Source organism: Lagopus muta, chromosome 17 (assembly GCF_023343835.1).
Source record: "Lagopus muta isolate bLagMut1 chromosome 17, bLagMut1 primary, whole genome shotgun sequence".
NCBI lineage: Eukaryota > Metazoa > Chordata > Aves > Galliformes > Phasianidae > Lagopus > Lagopus muta.
This window is the reverse complement of record NC_064449.1, coordinates 9,324,333-9,344,767: the sequence shown is the minus strand read 5'-3', so window position 1 is coordinate 9,344,767 and position 20,435 is coordinate 9,324,333. Positions and strand designations below refer to the sequence as shown.

General features: G+C 40.0%; 2 protein-coding genes across 6 annotated transcripts in view; one reads left to right on the top strand and one right to left on the bottom strand.

Moving 5' to 3' along the window:
• RIMBP2 (RIMS binding protein 2) overlaps nt 1-1,964 on the top strand; it is a 112,246-nt gene extending 110,282 nt beyond the window's left edge. For all 4 annotated transcript variants that reach the window (XM_048964618.1, XM_048964619.1, XM_048964620.1 and 1 more), the window contains one exon: nt 414-1,964. In XM_048964618.1, coding sequence (XP_048820575.1) covers nt 414-602 — 189 coding nt within the window. In that variant the 3' untranslated portion in view covers nt 603-1,964. The remainder of the gene's footprint in view (nt 1-413) is intronic.
• On the bottom strand, nt 1,235-20,180 carry PIWIL1 (piwi like RNA-mediated gene silencing 1). Of its 2 annotated transcripts, none has more exons than XM_048964631.1 (21): nt 20,034-20,180; nt 19,553-19,638; nt 18,186-18,318; nt 17,774-17,899; nt 16,107-16,321; nt 15,084-15,205; nt 14,395-14,475; nt 13,328-13,525; nt 13,079-13,190; nt 11,296-11,416; nt 10,043-10,160; nt 9,772-9,886; nt 8,765-8,952; nt 8,096-8,168; nt 7,569-7,769; nt 7,150-7,253; nt 6,564-6,634; nt 5,852-6,005; nt 4,830-4,955; nt 3,583-3,730; nt 1,235-3,327 (listed from the first exon to the last, which is right to left on the bottom strand). In XM_048964631.1, exons 2-21 carry the CDS (start codon nt 19,631-19,633, stop codon nt 3,211-3,213), a joined length of 2,604 nt encoding a protein of 867 aa, XP_048820588.1. In that variant the 5' UTR covers nt 19,634-19,638; nt 20,034-20,180; the 3' UTR covers nt 1,235-3,210. The 2 variants fall into 2 exon arrangements, with proteins under 2 accessions (XP_048820588.1, XP_048820589.1); XM_048964632.1 differs by lacking the exon at nt 20,034-20,180 and adding an exon at nt 19,848-19,957.
• Between the last annotated feature and the right edge of the window lie 255 nt (nt 20,181-20,435).

Below are 20,435 nucleotides of genomic sequence, written 5' to 3'. Positions count from 1 at the left end.
CTGGAAACAGTTTTGTTTCTACAGAGTGCTAATCTCTAGTACTGAATATATTTGTTTTTTCTTAAACCTATATTTGAATGTGTCCCTCTTCATTTCTGTACTAGAGCATACTGAAATGCAAAGCCAGCTTTGCAGCTTCTGTGGCCAGTACTGAGGCCTGGGAAGCACAGCCAACTTTCTCTAAAAACGTATGAACAAAATAGGGCTTCATTGGCATGTTTTCTATCGTCTACACTTTTCTCAAAATGTATCTATTTTCCATAAGCCCATATCATATTTTAAGCCACAAACAAGAACTGAACCAACCCTTTTGTTTAAGTGGGTAATGGGACAAGTGATGTTGCCAACTTTCTTGATGCTAACCGCTTTTAAGCTTTCAAACATTCAATAAATTATAACAATGTACCTAATAGGTTCCTCCTGAGAATACAGGTACATCAAGGAGAGCACCATCCCCCACAGTTCATCTTCATTCTGGGTCACCTACGTCACCTATGGGTTCTGGTAGTCCCGGGAGAGGCAGGGATATGTCCTCGAAAAAGAAAAAGGGGCTGCTTTCCAAAGGCAAGAAACTGCTGAAAAAGCTTGGTGCAGTGAAATGATTCATGTGCTCCTGGACAACTTGTAAAGCTTCCAGTCTGTGTGTTTTTTTTTTTTTTAAATATCAAAACTAGGGCTTTCATGACTATGCAGTACAACTTCACCAAACCTTTGCATTCTTAACTCTGACATCAATAGAATCATCTGGATTGCTTAAAACAGCAAGGAAAAATAGAGGTTTTTCTTTAAATTACAAAAAAAAACCACAAACACAAAAACACAACAGCTTTGTGGAATTAAGACCAGAAGAACATGGTTTTGTTTGAAGTCCATTCAGCACCTGCAAGTATTGGATAAATCTCAGCCTTTAGTCTCCTTTAACCATACATAAGGGGGAAAAAAAACCAAACACCATTAATTCACTGACTCCCAGTTCAGAGATCATCCCCACTGTGTCTACTCTTACTCATTAAAGAAATGGTCTTGAAACTCCTAGTTTAATCAGCCTTGATGTTTTGCCTTATTAATGCACAATGATTTGTACTGTCTAATAAATATACAACATATACTTTGTACGTACTGTGTATTCAACTGTCTCCATCCTCCCTAAATCATGGTAACTTAAGATCAAATATGATGTTGCTGACTCCATTCAGTGTCTGATGTAACTCCTGGGAGTTTGAAAGTGTTGCGCAAAATACTTTTTTTTTTTTTTTCCATATTTCTTTTTCCTTCTTCCAAACCAAAACTCTTCCGTGGATTTATTTTGTCAAGATAGTCACTAAACTGAAATCCAATGCATTCTAAGTTATTCAGAGCCTCACCCTCAGTTTCAAGCACACAAATTCTACCAACTCCAGTTCTGGAGGTCCCTGGCTCACTGTTCTAAATCGCCACCAAAAATAATAATAATACTTTTGCTCCCCAAGTTTGCTGGTGGAGGCACAATCCTAAATCAAAAGGCATTTTTCATGTTGCTGATGTCAGATTCAAGGTAAAATATTGTCTCACATCAAAGATGTGCTACATACACAAGCCGTAGCCTGTAAAAAGGCTGCAACAGGTGATAAAAATAACAACTGCAATATTGGCATCTCAGTAAAAAGAATCTTACACTGATGGCAGTCATTGGCTGTTACTATTTTGTAATTCTTGTCCATTTGTAAATTGTTTTTACTGTTTATACATACTTTTCAGACTGCCTTTCTTTTTGTAACTTATGGAAGGTTTGTAAATGAATGATCAAAGCTTCCCCATTGTGTCTTCAGATAATACTGTAAATTACTGTAAGATACTGTGTGCTAGATTGTAACATTAAAGAAAATAAATGGCCTAAATTTGTGGTAAAGTACTGTGTGGGTGTGTGCATGTGTACAACTGTTGTGTAATATATTTTATATAAATAAACAATTTGATATTTTGTAGAGTGCAGCATTTTTGTACCTCCTCTGTACCCACCTTCTGATCTCTCTGAAGAATGAGACATCACAGGTAAGACACGCACAGCACTGAGTTATGCTTACAGCAGCTGTGCGTTCAAACACTGCACCCTCGTGGAGGAGAAGCAGGATGCAGCAGCAGCCTCCGAGCTGCCATGAGCTGCCTACAGCAGCAGTCACACTAAGCCCACATTCACTGACCTCAAACAAAAGAAACCACGTGAGAAGGCACAGCCTGGACAGGCACAAGGAAGTAACACTTAGCCATGAAGAAATAAGGGACACTGCGTACTACAGTAGCACTACATGGCACCAGTAAGGTGCAACACTTCCCCAGAAAAACATACACCTCTCCATTACAAAGTACAAGTGCCAGAAAGAGCTTGATATTCAAAAGCCTAACTGAATACAGGCTGCAGAGCTTCCTTGTTTTCAGAGCTGTAGGAAGCTGCTCAAGATCATTAAAGAATAAACCTAAATGCAAAACTCCAGAAGCTGTACAAAGCCAAAAACTGGTTACAGAAGTTACACTAGCATGGCACAGTATATGCTAGGGCCAGTCTTTACTTATGCAGAACAAATACATCTAACATGATCAAGGGAGCAGGATTACAACTTTATTTGAATCTTGCAAAGAAAAGTAACAGAGTTTGTGAGTCAGTTTCAAAAAACAGCACTAATCAAACACTTCTGTCTGAGCGAGTTTAACAGGATAGCTGGTAACACAACAGCTGAAGGAGTCCATGTTTTGCCTTACAAATTAAGCCATTCCTGCTCAACAGTTACCAGCAAGAACCTCAGAATTACAATCTGAACGGACACCTAAACCCTTCCAAATATTTGGAAGTGAAAAACCAAAAAGCCTTGTAAATAGCACAACTTTTTTTTTTTTTTCCCCAATTCAGTGCTGATGTAGATACTATGCTCCTCACAGGAAATTAAGTGAACATTTGTTAAATGAGAAAAATAATGAACAATCTCAACCAGCAAACTGCATTCATTCCACCTATGAACCTGTAGCAGTTTCTAACACTGTTTTCCTCTATGCAGTTGAATAAAGTCTTATTCAAAACACAGGTCTGCTATCTTTAATCTTTTTCCTGCTACAGTGAAAATAAAGTCCCACAGCTGCACATACTCATGCACATGTCTCATGGGAACAAACAAACCAACCCAAACCACACACTTCTAACTTCCCAAGAAAGGAACTTTTTTGGTTAAACTGGTAACTTCAGAGATAGTAAAGTCTGTCTGAAAGCAACATATTTGGTTCCCTGTGAATGCTCTGTCCTACAAGGAAAGCCAGTTTATGGGCATACTGGCAAGGAGCAGGTACTCTGATAACACCCTGCAGAAAGGGGGAGAAAAATAAAAGAATTACTTTCAGTTAACAAAAGGAGTGCTGGAATTCACAAGTCACAATTCCCTGCCACTTATGCAGATCTGTGAAACGTTGCTTATACTGAATGCATTAAAAAGGACTCTGCAAGCATTTTGTATTTGCACTGGTTTTTATCAGATACCCTTTTTCTACCTTCCCGTTGTTTCAACACAGAGATGCTCAGAACAAGAAGAATTCTCCTTTCCCCAAGGAAATACTTACCGACCAGTTATAGTACATGTGGCAAAGTTTGTAGGTTAAACGTTGCACGTGATCTGGTTTCAGCTTGCTTGTGTCATATATTACGTTATAATGAGTGGGTGCAACACAGCCATTTCTCACTGCCTGACTCACAATAAAGAAATCATACCTGTAAGAGAAGAAACAAAACCCAGAAGTCTGGCTTTCTTAAGAAGAATGGATGCACCCACCAATTTCTCCTGTTTGTTTCTCTAGAATCACTTCACAAACATTCATTAAGCCCCAAAGCATACGTTTACAAAACATCCATTTCCTCTGTTGCTGAAAGGCTAGAAGATCTTCAAGAACGTAGATCAGACCATTTCCATATGCTTAGATGAAGACCATGAAGGTCTTCTCCCTCCTGATGTGCAGCACAGATGCAGCTTCTATTCCTCATTTGTGTATTGTTACTGCAGAAATGCTCTGTTCTACAAGAAAAACATCATCCTTTGTGTAAGAAATACCTGCTGGCCACAGTGCACGTGCAGTACAAGAAAGCACTGGTAGTAAAATAAAAAAAAAAAATAAAAATAAAAAAAAAAAAAGCAAAACTGGCTATTGTAACAACAAAACTGCATTCTATCCCATGTGCTCCAGCATCCTTTGGTCAAATCTGGGCAAACTGTGGCATTTTGAGCAACCTCTGCATTTTAATCAATACCCAACCTGAGTTCCATGCAGTCTAACTTGCAAAAATGGAAAGGTGAGGGAAGTCTAACAAGATGTATCTCTCTCTTTTTTTTTTTTTTTTTTTTTTTTTTTAAAATGTGAACACACACAACGGTGCCATTCTAAGTCTTTTTCCAGTGATTTTTCAATCACCAGCCAAAGAAAATTTCCAAGGTTTGCTCATAAAAGTGACAACATTTAAATCCAATGTCAAGAACTAAAGCCAGACAAAATTTAGTTTCAGACAAGGACAGTTAGACAGTCCTATCAGCAGTCAGTCAGTACTTAACCTTTAAAAGAAATAAATCAAGAAAAGAACTAAAACATACACTTACAACATATATAATATTATATTTCTGACAGGTGCAGATGAAAGCACTGCAGAATAATAAAACTTACACCTTCTCATTTCACAGTAGGTCTCATTTCACAGTAGGGCATCATGTCAAAAGGGCACATGTGAGGAAGTATTCTGCTTGATCCCACAGTCCATTTAATATTGGATATGTTTATTTCATTATCAGGTTGCTAACAATGGCAAGAATACCAGAACTTACCATTCTGGTCTGGTCACCTCTATATCAACAACAGTACCAGGGGGTGGGTTTTTAAGTCCTCCAGCAACCTGTGCAAAGAATCTGGTACTCACTCGTTTCTTCACAACAATCACAGTCAGTCTTGGACTAAAATAAATGAGTAGAATTAAGAGAAAAGAAAATAAGTCAGTCAGTCCTGGGGAAAACAAACAAACAAACAATGTAGAATATTTCAGGAGCAGATTCTCTACAGCTTCCAATTAAAAAATAACTAGAGTTCTGCAGGACATCGATTTCACAGGGAAGCCTTCATTAATTTAGATCAAGTTGGACCTTGTTTGTAACTTTAGATTTTCAGTTTCTGGTGCAACTTCGATACTATTTCCCCCCAAATTTGTTTGTATTTAATTTCACTGGGAGACAAATAGATCAGAAATGTTCTCCTGAATACAAATTTGACTCTATTATCTGTCTCCTTTATCTTTCATAGATAGAACACACTGTGTGTTAACAGTATTTTTGATAAAGAGCAAACCATTACAGAAACTAAACAGAGGAAGTGAGCATTCCAGTTTTGCCTGCTTGTAATTGTTTATAGTTGTTCTGTGTTCTGCTTGTCTGTTGTTTCAGGAAATAATTTCATCATTCAGACCAAGAAAGAGATCGGACAAGTTAAAGAAATCCCGTAGCAGGGAACATTTAAAGCAGAACTGGGCAGAACTTAAGGACTGTCTTATTGTACAGTCGCTTTCACTGCTACTAAGAACAGTTGTTGATTACCATATGCATCAAGAATGACTACAGATCTGTACAGGTCTGTACATTGGGCACTGAACAATTGTGGCACATGTATTTAAAACATTTCCTATCCTATTATACAGTGGGTACCTCAAATCATGTAAACAACCCTCAGAAAAGCAGCTGTTTAAGCACAAGCAAAAATAAACAAAGATGAAAAGAGCAAACAATCTAAATCAGCAGCCACTCTTTGTAACCCGTTTCTCTTGTGGTATGAGACAAGGGGCCAGTAGGAATGGACTTACTTGTAGTCTTTACCAACGGTCTTCAAGCAATCCAGAAACTGAGGCACTTCATAATTCACCAAAGTATTGAGCTGCCCATCTCCTACACCATCACGATACACAATAATGCGAGAGGGCAAATACTTATTCCACTTGAACCATTCTCTTAGAGCAGCTAAGAAAAAAAGAACAGAAAGGCACTTCTGAATCTGCACTGTTCAATAATGCTTCTAATAACCATCAAGAGAAATAAGCAGCAATCTCATGGTGATGCAATGTGAATATACAACAAGAGCAAATCAATACTCCACTAGAAGCACTGTTCACTCCACCCCCGAATGTTTCAGGACTGCCAGTTCAAAACAAATCCCTACCCTAGACAGAAAAAGAAAAAAAGAAAAAAAAAAAAAAAAATCACATCTATCTTAGAATGTTGCTTCCACTTGTTCTGCAGGGTAACTTCCTTAATAGAGATGCTGATGCTCCTCTAAATATTTCTTGATGCACACTGACAACAGTTATTAGCTATTGTTAGAAGATACAGGAATCAACAACAGAATGTATGAAAAATAATACACATCTTTAGCAATACTTATTAAAAAAAACATTAATATGTTATCTAAGTACAGGTTGGTAATGCTTCCTTTCAAGACACATAAACAGACATCTTCTGAGGAAGGGAATTTGTCATTCCTTAACTCCTTCTCCACAAGAGCAGAAAGCTTTCCCTTACTTTGCAAGCAGGCTTTGAGCCCATCCACAAGTTCCTGCCCACGGCTTTGAACAACACAGCGTGAAAACCACCTGTGAACAACAAAAAAAAGACAAGTTTTGAAGCATTTACAGGGCTTACTTCTAAAAAAAAAAAAAAATTATATATATATATTTAAATTAAAATGGCTACAACTACTCTCAGACTTTATGGTTACTGTGGGTCAAGGCAGTCAAGCAGGAATTAGTGTACTATGAGAACATTCTAGCTGCAAAACTCTTGTGGTAGACAAGACCCTGAGCACCACATTAAATTCCCTTCAATCAAAAACACATCATTCAAGTGAACTCAAGTGGGAGAAGAGCTGTCGCCCTGACACCCCCCCACACATCCCACTTGCTCTCACTGCCAGGTGCTCTGGAAGAAGGACAAGGCTATTCTTTAGCAGATGTAGTGCAAGGAAAAACTCAGGAGCAAAGCAACTATTCCTATTCACAGACAGTTGTTAGAAATACAGTTAAACCAATTACATAGGCTTTCACAACAGCCTTCCACATTCCAGACTCTTCTTGGTTAAGATCCCTTCTCTTTGGCATTCCAATCTTACCTTGTCATTGTTTCATTCAGGCTAGCGACAAATCCAGCAATCGACTGCTTTCCAGCTAAAGTATCATGGTAACAATCAATGCCCACAATCATTAATTGTTTCAGCTTAAAAGGAATCAATACATGTGTTAGCATGTGCAGACATGACAGAGCCCCTATCATCTCCATCCTAACATTTATCAAGATGTAACAACTTGCAGTTTCAGTTCACTTCAGAAAAACACAGAGCCAATTCTAAGAATTATGTTTCTTTTATGTGAAATTAAGCTTCATGCTTCTTGTCACAGGCAGAAAACAAACCAGACCAAGAATACCCAATTTATTTTTGCAAAAAGGATTTTGTTTTTTTAAAATAAGACTGAATAAAGAAAGTAGCAATTAAAGAAAAAAAAAAAAAAACAAAAACAAAAAACCACTTACTGGGATCTCAACACTCCAAAGTTCTCCACCCATCTTACAGTTCATTTGCAAGGCAATTTTTGTCACTATGGCCAGAGTTGTCTGAGGCTTGCTTAAAGTACGAGCAATCACACACTGACTTGGAACGGGACAATCCGTACATAGGTATTTCTTGATGGCATCATACTTATCCTTTCGGGTACTAGACAAAATACAAACTGCCTTTTGAAGGGAAAAACGTTATTAAGAATCTGAATTCTCAGAATTACACAGCAGTTATTGCTTCAAAGTTTCTTACACTCAAGAAACAGTCAAACACTGATAGTGAAAGAGCTACCTGGAAAGTTTCAGTGGCTATACTTGCAAGGCAAGCACAAGGGCTTTTTAAACAGGAGGCTACTGGTATGTGCACTGGAGTTTGAACAGCACTATGAGAGGGTGTATAGGAGATGGCAGATATCCTCAAGCCAACAGTTTTATTTCTGAGAATTAATCCACTAGTGTGAAAATACAAATTAGAGATGAACATGCTTTGAAGTTATACATACTATGTTCGTGTCTGGAGTAATACTTTGTTGCAAAACCCTTAAATAAGCTTCTGTTCTATCATCCACTTCAATCCTGAAAGGAGGAGAAATGTTTCGTTTTTCTTCCTGCAAGTATTAATAGTTCTAACAGCTACTGAAACCTCAAGCAAAAACAAATACCCATTACGCACCAGCACGGTATGATGTGCCCTAATTACAGCTGTTAATAAACACATAATATTTGTACTTTCTGATCACTAAGAAGTCCCTCCCTTAGGCTTCCAACAGCGATTAGCGATAAAGTTTAAAACAAGAACAAATATTCAGTGCTATCTGTAAAAATGATAAAGGAAGATCTGGTGAAGGCCGACATTAAAACATGCCCTTCTTGTATTGCACAAGTCCATCTGAGAACATTCTGCTCGATAATCAGATGGCTAACGCTATTTGACTTTGCATGCCTCAGCCCCACAGAGAAAGCTTCCACAAAGAGAAGTATGAGTAAGAAACATCACTTGCTTGAGTAACCTGCAGAACCTGCAAACTGAAAGGAGCTTCTTTTTTAAATTAAAATCTTACAGTAGAAGTAAGTAACTTGAGATTCAATACTATCTCGTTTACCAAACTAATCACGTTAACAGATAGACCTTACTAAAATAAAATGATTTTCCATCAGACTGACATACTTACATGGTTGCCTTGTTCATCCTGATTCCCATGGATGGTGTGACTTTGAACAGATTCTGCAGTAACGTATTGGCAGCATCGTAGTTGCGCCGCGTGTAGATCAGCAGCCAGTTGTCCAAAGGCTTGGCGCAGATTAAGGGAGCCACCCTGGTTTCCCGTGACCAATCAGCAAACTGAGGATTGTAATCAAACTGCAAACAACAAACGGAAGAGAAAGACCACTTTATCAAACACTTCAAAGACAGGCTGCAAACGCATTTGCCTACAACATACAGAAGTACTTTCGTGTTGTCCTGTGGGTGTTTTGTTTTTTCCCTACTAATGTCACTCTGGCATCAGCAGAGCTTTATCCAACCCTTTCAAGGCATCCTACACTCTTCAAATGTTTCCCTCACTTTAAGTCGCTACTTGCTGTGCAGGCTTTGGCTGGATATAGCTACAAAGCTATTCAAGTATTAAAATCTATTTTCCCTAAATAGAAGGTATGAGATGTTTCCAATAAGAAAAAAATGCTTTGCTAAGTACTGTTAAAAAATACTGTCTATCTAGCATCCAATAAAAACCATCAAATCCTTTCTAGCACAGACTGCTACAAACCAAACTTTGTGTCTTACAGAAATTTACAATTTAATGGAATCTCATTAATTCATATTAAAAATTTACGCAGCTTGGAGCGAGTAGATTCTGTGTGTGTTCTGCCCACAGAACAACTTAGTGGCTTTTCATTTCAAAGCCTTGGTATTTCAACAATTGGAAAGCAGCTACAAACAACTGTATTCTCCTACTTTTGTATCTGAAAGCACTTTGTTCAGACAGAAGGGAATGTTTTGCAAGGAAGACAACTGTAATGCAAGCCAAGCATTTTCAAACAGAACTTGTGGACAATCACATTTAAAGCATACGGACAGTGACTTGCGTGCAATTTTCTCTCACAATCCTTCCTCCAACAAGCAGCATTTCATCCTTTAAGAACTTGCTTCACTGGTGACAGATCCTGAAAATTTACTTACCACGTTTCCTGATTGAAGGATCTTTTCAGCTTGAACAACTCTTCCCTTAAAGGATAGTAAGTTAGAATCAAAGCTTAAACCCCAGTCCCGGAGTTCCTTCTGAACACATTCATCTCTGTTCAAAAACAGCATTTCAATTACAACAAGTTCATCCTTGCTGAGACTTTTTTTTTTTTTTTAAAGTAAGATTCACAAAAATTTTGCAAGAAATAAGGTTTGTCACAACAAATGTGTGTGACAAGGAAGTACAGGAGATATCCAGGTAACATACTTTTTCATGTAGTCAATAAGCTTTCCAATTTCACGTTGTCTTTGCTCAGGCGAAAGTCGTGTATGAACAGACAAGTCTTTCATCATGTTAAAATCATTCCTCATCTTCTCAGTTAATCCTGTCAATACAAAAACAGATTAGACGAAAGACTAAGAAGGAAAACTAAGAGTTTTTCCCTTGTCAGTTCACTTACAAGCTGCATCAGTTGAGACATTTAGATAACTTTACTGGATTTTACAGTTTCCTTACTGCCCCCGTTTGGTTTTCCTAAGGGCAAGTAAGCAAAAGGAAGTTTGCTAGACAGATGAAAAATGAATCCCTACATTGGAAGGCATCATGCTAGTGTTAATGATTTCTGCCAGAACACCAGAGTTTCGAATTCATTTTCCCATGCAGTGAAAATTACCAGTAAAGAGCATATTAATAGTGCCAAAGTCTAGAAGAATCAGACTTCAAAAAATAGCTTAATTCATTCATTCCATAAGCAAAAGTAAACAAGGTTAAAATTCCCTACCTGCTGAACACACTGGGATCAGCTCTGCACTCTCAAGCTCAACATTTAAAAACCAAACTTTATAATATCATGATACCAAATCTTCTTAAAGATCTACAAGACTGTCTTTAAGCTTTCTCTGCCAAGTTAAATCATTAAATTTCAATGCTCAGTAATCCCTTCCTGGAAGCACTGTCTCTTCATTTTCTGTCAGCAAGACTGCCCAGTTCATTGTGTAAGACAGGCACAACTGTTGCACTGATCCATGATCAAAACATGCTGAATTCTAAGGTGAATAATGGGCTTTTAGCATTTGCTACAAGTTCAGGAGCTACTTAAGGACAAGGAAGGTGCCTCACAGGCCAGGAGAGCTGACTAGGATGTCACAGCTGACAGTGAAGTCGCCTAGTCGAAGTATTGTGCTTTTATTCAGAATTTGAAACTGAACAACTTGCAAACCGCTCCGGGCATCCACCTACAACTGGTGGAATTCACCAGCAATTTTGAACTTCAGGTGAGGTACCTGCAGCAGTTACCTGCCGTCCACGTAATAAATATTTTCCATCTATGGCTGCCCAGGAAACAGTCAAAACCACATCCCACCACTTCAAAGGGGTTTATTGTGGTCCAGAGTCTCCCAAAAGGAAGAACCACCACCACCACAGCAGCATATTTATAATGGATGCAGTCAAAATACCAGTTACAGTGAGAAGCATAGCTTGACAGTTGCTTTGACATGAAAAAACTACTGCTACCATACCTGTTAGATAGCACAGCTCTGGGATCAGAACCACAGGTCCTACCATCACATTTCCTCTCTTCCTCCGACACTGACTGATCAAGACAGGCTGGTTCAAGTCACTGATTTCTTGATTATATTGCTGTATGAGAAATATATATTGTATGCCACTCTATTAAACACTAAGTTTTCTTAATGCTTATTTCAGAAAATTTATTTTAAAAAGAAAAAAGCAGCCATCAACTTTTTTTTCCCCTCCAATTTACACTTTAACTTAGAGGAAATTGTTTTCATCAGAAAAAGCCAAACAAGGAAGCACTGTCCTCTCTGTTAGTGAGATCAGGTTATTAATTTGTAAGATATTGACTTGCAAGAGACAACAGAAACAGTCCTGCCTAGCTTGAGGCAATACCACCCAAAGTACCTAAAACAAGATTAGGACGCTCATTTCAGTTAGTTAATGGACAAGGTTCCTATCCTATAGAGCAATTTAATTCAGTACATCCCATGAATCAAACAAGATTCCACACAAGTCTGAAATTCAACCCTCCTGCAACATTTCCATGCATCTGGCAAGAGTTGGTCTGTGTAGCAGTCACTAATTTAATTTAGACAGGAAAAAAAATAAAGCTGACAGCAAAACATACTTCACAGTTTAACTCCTTCTTATTCTTAAAGAGAATCACAGCTCAGGGAAAAAAAATACAGTTTAAAAAACAAAAGAGTGAGATCACAGCAAAGGCTAGAAGGGAAAGAAAACTCATCCTAGTTCATAGATGTATAAAGAAGCAAAATCTTAATGCAGCCCCATTCTTTTTTTACAGTAGAAAGTGATGTTTACTGTTCCAAAGGGTGGTTTAATTTTAGAGAAGGCCGAGCTATAAATTCATACATAAACTTTGTCTCAAATGGCCTCAAACTAATAAAATGTTACTTCCTTAAGGTGCTGTTCACATGTTTCACTCCAGAAGATCATCAACAACCTTTCTGCTGAAGGTACGCTGTGCCCATTATCCAATTAGTAGAGATGTTAAACAGGACAGGTTCCAAGACTGAGTCTCTAGTTACCAACCTCCAGCCTGATTCTACACCTTGGAGCCCAGCCATTCAGACAGTTTTCAATCGCCATCTCTCAGTCTCTCATCCAGCTCATACCTCATCCACTTCTCCGTGAGGATCTTATAAGTAAGGCTTTCAGCCTTGCCTTCTAAGTCTAAGCAGACAATATCCACTGGCATTCTATCATCTAACAGGCCAGTCATTCGTCACAGAAACTTACCACACCAGTCAAGCATGCCTTAATGAGTTCCTCATCACTCATATTACTAGAAAGTTTGCAGAATTAGCTTCTCCAGCACCCTCCCAGGGACTGAGGTGAGGCTGCCCAGCCTGTAGTTCCTTGCATCCCTCTCCTAGCCCCAATTCAAGAAAGTCACATTCACTTTCCCCCACCACCAGGGCATTTGTTCCAGCTATCATCATCAAAGATTTCTCAGAGGCCCCACAGTATCATCAGGCAGCTGTCTCAGAACTGGGTGGGTGCAGTAGAAAGTACTGCTTTTACTCTGTACACATCCATTCTGTGTTTGAGTTTTGCCAGGAGCTCCCTGCTCCCCTTCCTGGTCTTACTGCACAATTTCCTACTCTCCGAGATGGACCACTAATGGTGAACTCATGCCAAGTAAACAGTTACATTCAGATTACAAATTATTAAAGACAACTGCATCATAGGTAAACCTTCCAACAATTCTCTAAAATTCCACGTCCAAGCATACCACACAAACTGACAGGTGAGCTTCCATACCCTTCTGTAGTAGTCTATATAGCTGATTTCAGAGCCGTCTGCTCGTCTGAAAGTACACTGTGGATTGGCATCCCAGTCGATGTCATCAACTCTGTATGTTCTGTTATTGTACCTAAATAAACCATTTCATCAGTCTTTGGTTTGGATTTGTTTGTTTGTTTTTTTTTAAATCATTAACTCAACTACAAATGAAACAAAACTATGAAGAAAAAATTAATGGCAATACTCATATAAGTTGCAAAAACTTACTTCGTAAGAACAATTACACCTATCAGCTCCTTTGCACAGGCATCTCTAAATCTTCTCTCTTCAACCTGTTCATAGAGGCTGTACATAGAATCCAAAACTGTTTCACTGCGAAGAATCTTATGGCTCACATCTGCACATAACATAATGTTCTCCTCATACTGGAGAATAGAACTTGTGAAGCCTGGCCAAACCATCAACCTATCAAAAGGGAACAAACAGGATTTTAAATGCATACAGTGATTTAAAGCATATCTATTCGGACCCTTGAGTCATTTCTGTCCACTGTCTCAGACACTCGAAGCCATCAAGACACAAAGAAACCATTATCCAATACAAATGAGATCACAAAAACTAATTTTAAGAAGTATTTTAAATGCAAGTATCTTTAGACAACTTAAGATTTAACCAATTAGTGATACAGCAATATAACCAAGCCCCCAGAAAACAGCGTTTCAAAATTCTACTTAAGTATCTTAAGTATACAGCATATGAGCATTCAAGGGATGTGTTAGAAAGACCAGCAGTTTATTAGAACACTGTCTAGTTTCTTACACCAAGCAGGTTAGGTAGGCTAGACCAACAACCAGGTGTACACTGCAGCCATACCAAGGGGCACCAGCCAAACACAAGGCTGTCAACACGTACAGCAGACCGAGTGCTACCTAGAAGCATCAGTCACATTCTATGGGCTCCTGGTGAGGGAGGCAGAGTTCAAACACATCATCTCACAATCGGGAGCTGCAGAACTGTCCACTGGAGCATCCTGATAGGAATTTCCTCAGCAGCTTAAATGGCTGTCAAAATGAAGGCTGGACATTCCTGAACTTTAGTAGTAAAGGGTTCAAAGGTTCCAGCTTTATGGTCATTTATGCAGGGTTTCTGTCATGTGAGTTCAACATAATAACAGAACACACACTGCTAAAGAATCATCAGATGTTATTCCCAAGGAGCATGAGACCGTCCTTCTGTGTAACATTTTTAAAACCTATGATGTTATTATAAGATAAACAACTGGAGCAACACTGAAAAAATCATTCTGTCTCCCTTAGGTGTCCATTTTGTCAAACCTGTGATTAGGGATGCTGACTGGGTCCTTAGGGTTGTAATAGTTACGTCCAATTTGCTGCAAATTCATCATCTTCAAAAGCCTGTAAGTTGAAATAAAGTTATTATTTACCATTATTATTTATCAAACTACCTATGGTCCCACCTCTCATACAACTTTTCCCATTCATGGTCCAGAACTGCTGTTTGCTTTAAAACGCAAATTCACACACAGAAGAGGGCAGGGAAGGGGCTAACTGCCTAGATGAATGAGCACTGCAGCGTTAATCTACCTGCACAGGGAAAAGGCATAAACTAATTTTACACTAACATGTACCAAAATCACCAGAATCATAGAATGGCTTGGGGTGGAAAGGACTTTAGAGACCATCCAATTGAAACCCTCTGCACGGGCATGGCTGCCAGCCACCTGCTCAGGGCCCCACCCAACCCAGCCTTGGCACCTCCAAGGATGGGACATCCACAGCTTCTGTAACAACCAGTGTCAGTCCCTCAACACCAACGCACGTCACACTGTGCATGCAGCCACACAATAACACATTACCAGGTGTGGCTGGCCACACAGAAATGGTAGCTACAAAGGCTTGAAAGTTTAATTTCTCATATTGATCTGCAGTCCACTCTCTGGAAATGAAACATTAAGACACCTTTTCAAATCACTTCTTACAAAGATATAGCTGGGCAAACAAACCTTCTAAAAATGATGTTGTAAAACTGCAGACACGTAGGTGAAGTAGGTGGTAACTCATTAGTCAATGTGATTGTGATCCTCACATCTTCTCCATTTCGGGTCTTAGAAAATACTTCAGTAACCTGAAAAAAAATGAACTTAGATAAATAAAACTAAAGGCAAACAGGCTATACCTAGACTTTGCTTTATTAATATCAAATTGTACTAGTATATTAAAATTTTCATTAATAATCTTGAGATTTTACCAAAACAGGAATTAGATTTCCTGCTGTGACTGCAAACTGCAGCCTAGAATGCTTGGTTTGTTTAGGTGAGAGACAGAATGGGGACTATGCCCAAGGCATCCTGTGCAAGATACTGGGGGGCAGAGAAAAACATTAAAACATTAAATGGGAGTAAACAACTTTCCTCCTTCCCTCCAAACTCTTTTCCCTTGCCTTTATTAAAGCCACACTCAGGCCCTTCAGTAAGAACAGAGGCAGAACCAGTTGATACAGTCAGCAGTTACCCTCTGTTGCTCCTTTCTTCTCACACTTGCACTGCTCAGACTTTTCTGCCCCCCTTTCTTTACCATGCTTTCACAGAGGTGCCACCAGCTCTGCTGACAGGCTCAACACTGGTCTGCTGCAGCTGAAAATATCTGTATATAAGCAGACTTGAACTCCTCCCACACGGGCAACCCCAGAGCCCCCCCCAAGCTACTAAAACCTTACTATGTATACCCAATACATCCAGCCTTTCCATGACAGTGGATGTGAGAACATGCAAGTTATGATGGAAAAATACAGTCTACTACCTGCTTCTGTGCAGAAGAATATGCCAGTCTGCAGAGTCTGAGCATCAGAACCAGAAGTTTATTACCAAGTTTCTCTACAGAAACAAATTAGCTTATACTATCATTCAATTCAACTAAATGTTGCTCCTGAGACATCTATTCCTTTAGTTCAACCACACTAGTAAGAAACAAGAAATGTCATGAAACACAAGCCAAGAGAAAAGCAAGACAATACTCTTGTATCACACCTTATTCAACAGTCTTTTGGGCAAGAATAATATTGATCCATCAAATGCATGTGTCTTCCCAATTAGGTCTTCATGCTGAAAGAGCAAAGCTGATCGAAGGCGGCGTGCTTCCATCTCAGGATTGTAGTCTATATGGTACTGATACAAAGCCCATTGGGGTCGAGATGTGAGACGAAAAAAATTTGCAATTAATTTTATCACAGCACCTGAAGAGCCTAAAATGAGAAGCAAGCACAGTAGTAATTACATCAGCTTTACCATTCTACAGAATTTTAATAACTCTAAAAAATTAAAATATTAAGTCATACATACAGCCACGTTCAGCATCCGTCCTACAACAGCAACATTCATAGAAATCACTCCACATGGACAGCATTATTACTGTCACCTGGGATTTTCATAATTCCTTTGTCCCTCAGGAAAACTCCCACATCAAAGGAGGTATGCATTCACATCTCTAACTTAACCTCCTAAGGGGCAGCTACTACATACTACAGAGATCTGCCACCAAAACACAAATGGACAAATCACTTTTTTGGTGAATCATAAACATTGAGCAGGAACTAACACAAGAACCAATCAGTGTAGATGTCCACTTTCCCACTCATACATGATGACATGTCCTTTGATATCTCAATATTTAAAAATAAAAACACTACACAGTGAGAACAAATTTCAGGTCACATTTTTTCCCCCCCCTTTTTTTTTTTCCCCCCAAGTTTCATTTCAGTTTCTTTTAGACTTAAAACCACAAGCATAATAATAATTTTTAAAAGCATACTGCAGCCAGTAAGGATTATGCACTTTAATTTGATTTGGATCACCCATTTGTCCTATATGAAATTTAACACCTCAGACAGAAACAAGAAGTCCTACGAAGCACATACATTCTACCAGAAACCTGTACAAAAGTACAAAGAGAAAACAGAAGGCTAGCAATACAGCTGCTTAGGTACAGCAAGCCATCATCTAGTTGCATTAACAGAACTCTGAATAAAAAATACAGGTAAGAGCTACTCTGCTTCTGGCCCAAAGTGACTCAAGCAGAATTACTTGTCACCACAGCTGGACCATTCAGTCAGCACTGACTGCTACAGGTGCAGTTGTACTGCTGTGATATCTCAGTCATTTGCAATATAAAACCATTACCAGCACAGAACTCTAGGACAGTGGTGTAGCAACGAGGTGGGACCACTATGGCAGCCCGCTTCTACTTCTTTTCACATGACTTCATCTTAAGGGCAGTAGTTAATTACCTTCTACTTAAACTCAACTGTTTCTTCAGAACAGGTCTCAAGTTGCATGCTTTTTGCGGGAGATCTCTGCAAGTTTGTTCAAGTGTGTTATGAATCCAAATGTCTATAAGCAAAACCTACTGAGTCCTGCAGTGAAGTACTGCTTGCAGAAGTCAACATCAGGAACATACATTGACTACCACTTATGTCTGAATCCCTGCAATTTAAATGCTACACAACATTTGTCACACATCATCTTACTGTTCCTCTTCAGGTGTCAGGAACAACTCATATCTTTTTCTAGCACGTAATAAGGATATACATATATTTTTTTGAACTTGGCTCCCAAGGGGATGCTAAAAGCAGAAAAAAAGCAAAGCTACTGTTCATTTCAACTTGGTTGTATTTGTTTATGATCCAACCTGAACATACCAGTTTTTGATTCTCGAACGTGTTCTATGGCTTGCCGAGTATTTACCCCGAGGTCATGGAAATCCCGACGACGTCCACCCCTATCCGCTAAGGACAGCTCCTGAAACCCTGCCGAAATCTGTAATCCTGTTGTTTTGAGACAGAGGAAAAGAATCTTATTTATTTACTATTTTGATAAAGAAGATCACATTCTGTTCAAACTCTACTAAAGTTTGCTCTCAAAAGTCATTCTAACGCGCAGCATCACTGAACCAGGACAACACCATCATCACAAGGTAAACATTCAACTTTTCAATAACAGATGTTCTTTTGAAAAGGAGAATTGGAAATGCAGCACGAAGAGCGTATTAACTGCACTCTCTTCAAAATACATGTTCTTGTGGGAAATTAACTTTTTTTTCCTCCTTCTGACCTAGTGTCTTTGGAGCATCCTGAGGGCCTCTCTGTCGCCCACGGCCACCAGGTTCTTCTGCCAGTGCTGGAGGACGACACGGCAGCAGCGATTGCTGCTGCCCAGGTGGACGACTGGGCAAAGTCTTTTGAGCCTGCAATAGATGAGAACAACTTTTTCCAGTGCAACTGAAGAAACAGCATTTTGGGTATACAACAAAGCAAAGCCACTGATCAAGTCCCGAATATCCATGCACCCAAGTGTAGCAAACGTATTTGAATTTCTTTCCCCCTTATAGGTACCAAGAGTTATTACTACATGCTTTCAGTACTAAAACAACAGGGTTTGGGATGATGCTCATTTAACAGCAGTAAGTGTAAATCTTCTCTCTCCAGGCCCTGCACAGAATCTCTGCACTACTCTCAGCATCTCCACTGATATTCCAAGTAAATGTCTATTTTATAAAAACAGCTCTTCTAACTTTAGTGTTTAGTTCAATTTATAATATTAATATTTAAAAGTGTCGTGCTTGCACAAATACTTCAGAATAAGCTGTACTAGCTCGAGATCTTCTCCCCTCAAACAACTCAAGTTTCCAGGGAAGTTATAGAGTTTTATTCTATTTAGCAACTACAAAACATGACTGCTGGCCACAAACAATCCCACAATTCAAAACATTGACCAGATTATCAGTTTGCCCCATAAGTATGGTTAGTTATTTCCCAAGTTGAAAAAAATCAAGTTCACTATTTTAAGTACAAGCAAGCAACAGGCCAATACCAAGGATAATGGCAAAACCTGAGCCAGACAGCTGAAAGGCTCTGTTCTACAACAAAGCAGAACCTTTTGCGCTGTCACACAACCTGCCAGCATTTCTCTCCTGGAATTCCTCTATACCTTCAGTCTAGTCAAAACAACTCATTTGAATTTGTGCTCCCTCATATTCCCACCATGCAACATAAAGAGCCCATCTCCATCTTCTTGACAACCTCCTCAAAGGCTGCAGTTTCCCCATTCAGAAAGGCTCCTCCTCCCCAAATAATCACAGGTTATCAGAAAGTTATGTAAAGAGATCTCTGATCTCCTTTAACCTCACTAATTCTCTCTGATAAAAACCATGAGCAGAATCAACTTTGCGGTATTACAATGCCTCTGTATCAGTCTAGTGCCAAAGACAACAGGGATCATCTAGAATTCAGCTCTCTTCTTTCCACAACCTCCTTTGGAAACACCTCTGAAACTCAGCTTCACAGAGGAAGATGCACCCATTCTACATGGTATGAGTGCCAGCCTATATAGGAGTTTCATTTAAAACATACATAGTACAACAGTGAGCAGCAGTAACATCTCAAGGCACAGCTGTGTCAATTAAAAGAGAATCAACTTACAGATGCAGCTCCCACAGGAGGAATGGCAGCCTCCTGACTTGGAGGCCTTCCTCTCGCTCTGGCTCTAGCTCTTCCCGTCATGTTCCCTTTGAAGAAGAAGCACCCATTAGTGCTCAGTCTTATCCAAAGGCACATTATAAGCAGCACTGTTCCATCTGCCCATCCAGTGGTAATTAACAGATCCTTACAGCCAAGCCGAAACCTAACAGCACAGCCCAGGCAATCTCAAGCCGTGAAGACACAGCCAGAGCTTCTAACTCTGAGCCCACCAACACCACTCTGAAGTTGCACTTACCAAGTCGACGCAGACTAACTCACTACATTACCAGCGGAGCAGCATTATTTGTAGCACACAGCCACCTAAACGGCCCCCAGAGACACCTGGCTCCTCACGCAGCGCCCAATCCCTTCCGGCTCCGCCTTTCTCGGCCGCAAATCCGCTTCCCCTCCCCCACCAGCTCGGCCATGCCCTCAGCATTACCTCAGTCAGAAAGCGACGCCGCTCCCACTCCGGCGACACACGAGACCGCCGTCTCCCCAATACCACACGCCTATCTCCCCGCCGGACTTCCCGGACCACAACAACCCACCACCACCGTCCGTCGTCGCCGCCTCCCTCAGGCCCGGCCCGCGGAACTCTCCTCAGCCTGCACGCGCTAGCGAGCTAAAGCGGGAACGCACGGAGTTCTCTGATTGGCTACCGAAGGCCGAGAGCTGCCGAAGAGTGCCGAAGAGTGCCGACGGGGGTCGCTGGCACCGAGGGCTGCCTGCCAGGCGCGAGAGTTCAATCTTGTGGCACGGCCTGTGGAACGAGCGGCCGTTGAGGGCTTGGTAGCTTTTCCGAGGGAGTTTCCCTGCTAGGTATGATTCCATTCCCGCTCCA

What these genes read in the sequence shown, in the direction of transcription:
- PIWIL1 (XM_048964631.1), bottom strand. Translation starts at nt 19,633, where the DNA reads ATGACGGGAAGAGCTAGAGCCAGAGCGAGAGGAAGGCCTCCAAGTCAG. An exon ending in CCAAAAGACTGTTGAATAAG is followed by an intron (nt 15,206 to 16,106) that starts GTGTGATACAAG and finishes ATTTTTTTTCAG; the next exon opens with GTTACTGAAGTATTTTCTAA. An exon ending in CTTATTGACTACATGAAAAA is followed by an intron (nt 9,887 to 10,042) that starts GTATGTTACCTG and finishes GTTTTTGAACAG; the next exon opens with AGATGAATGTGTTCAGAAGG.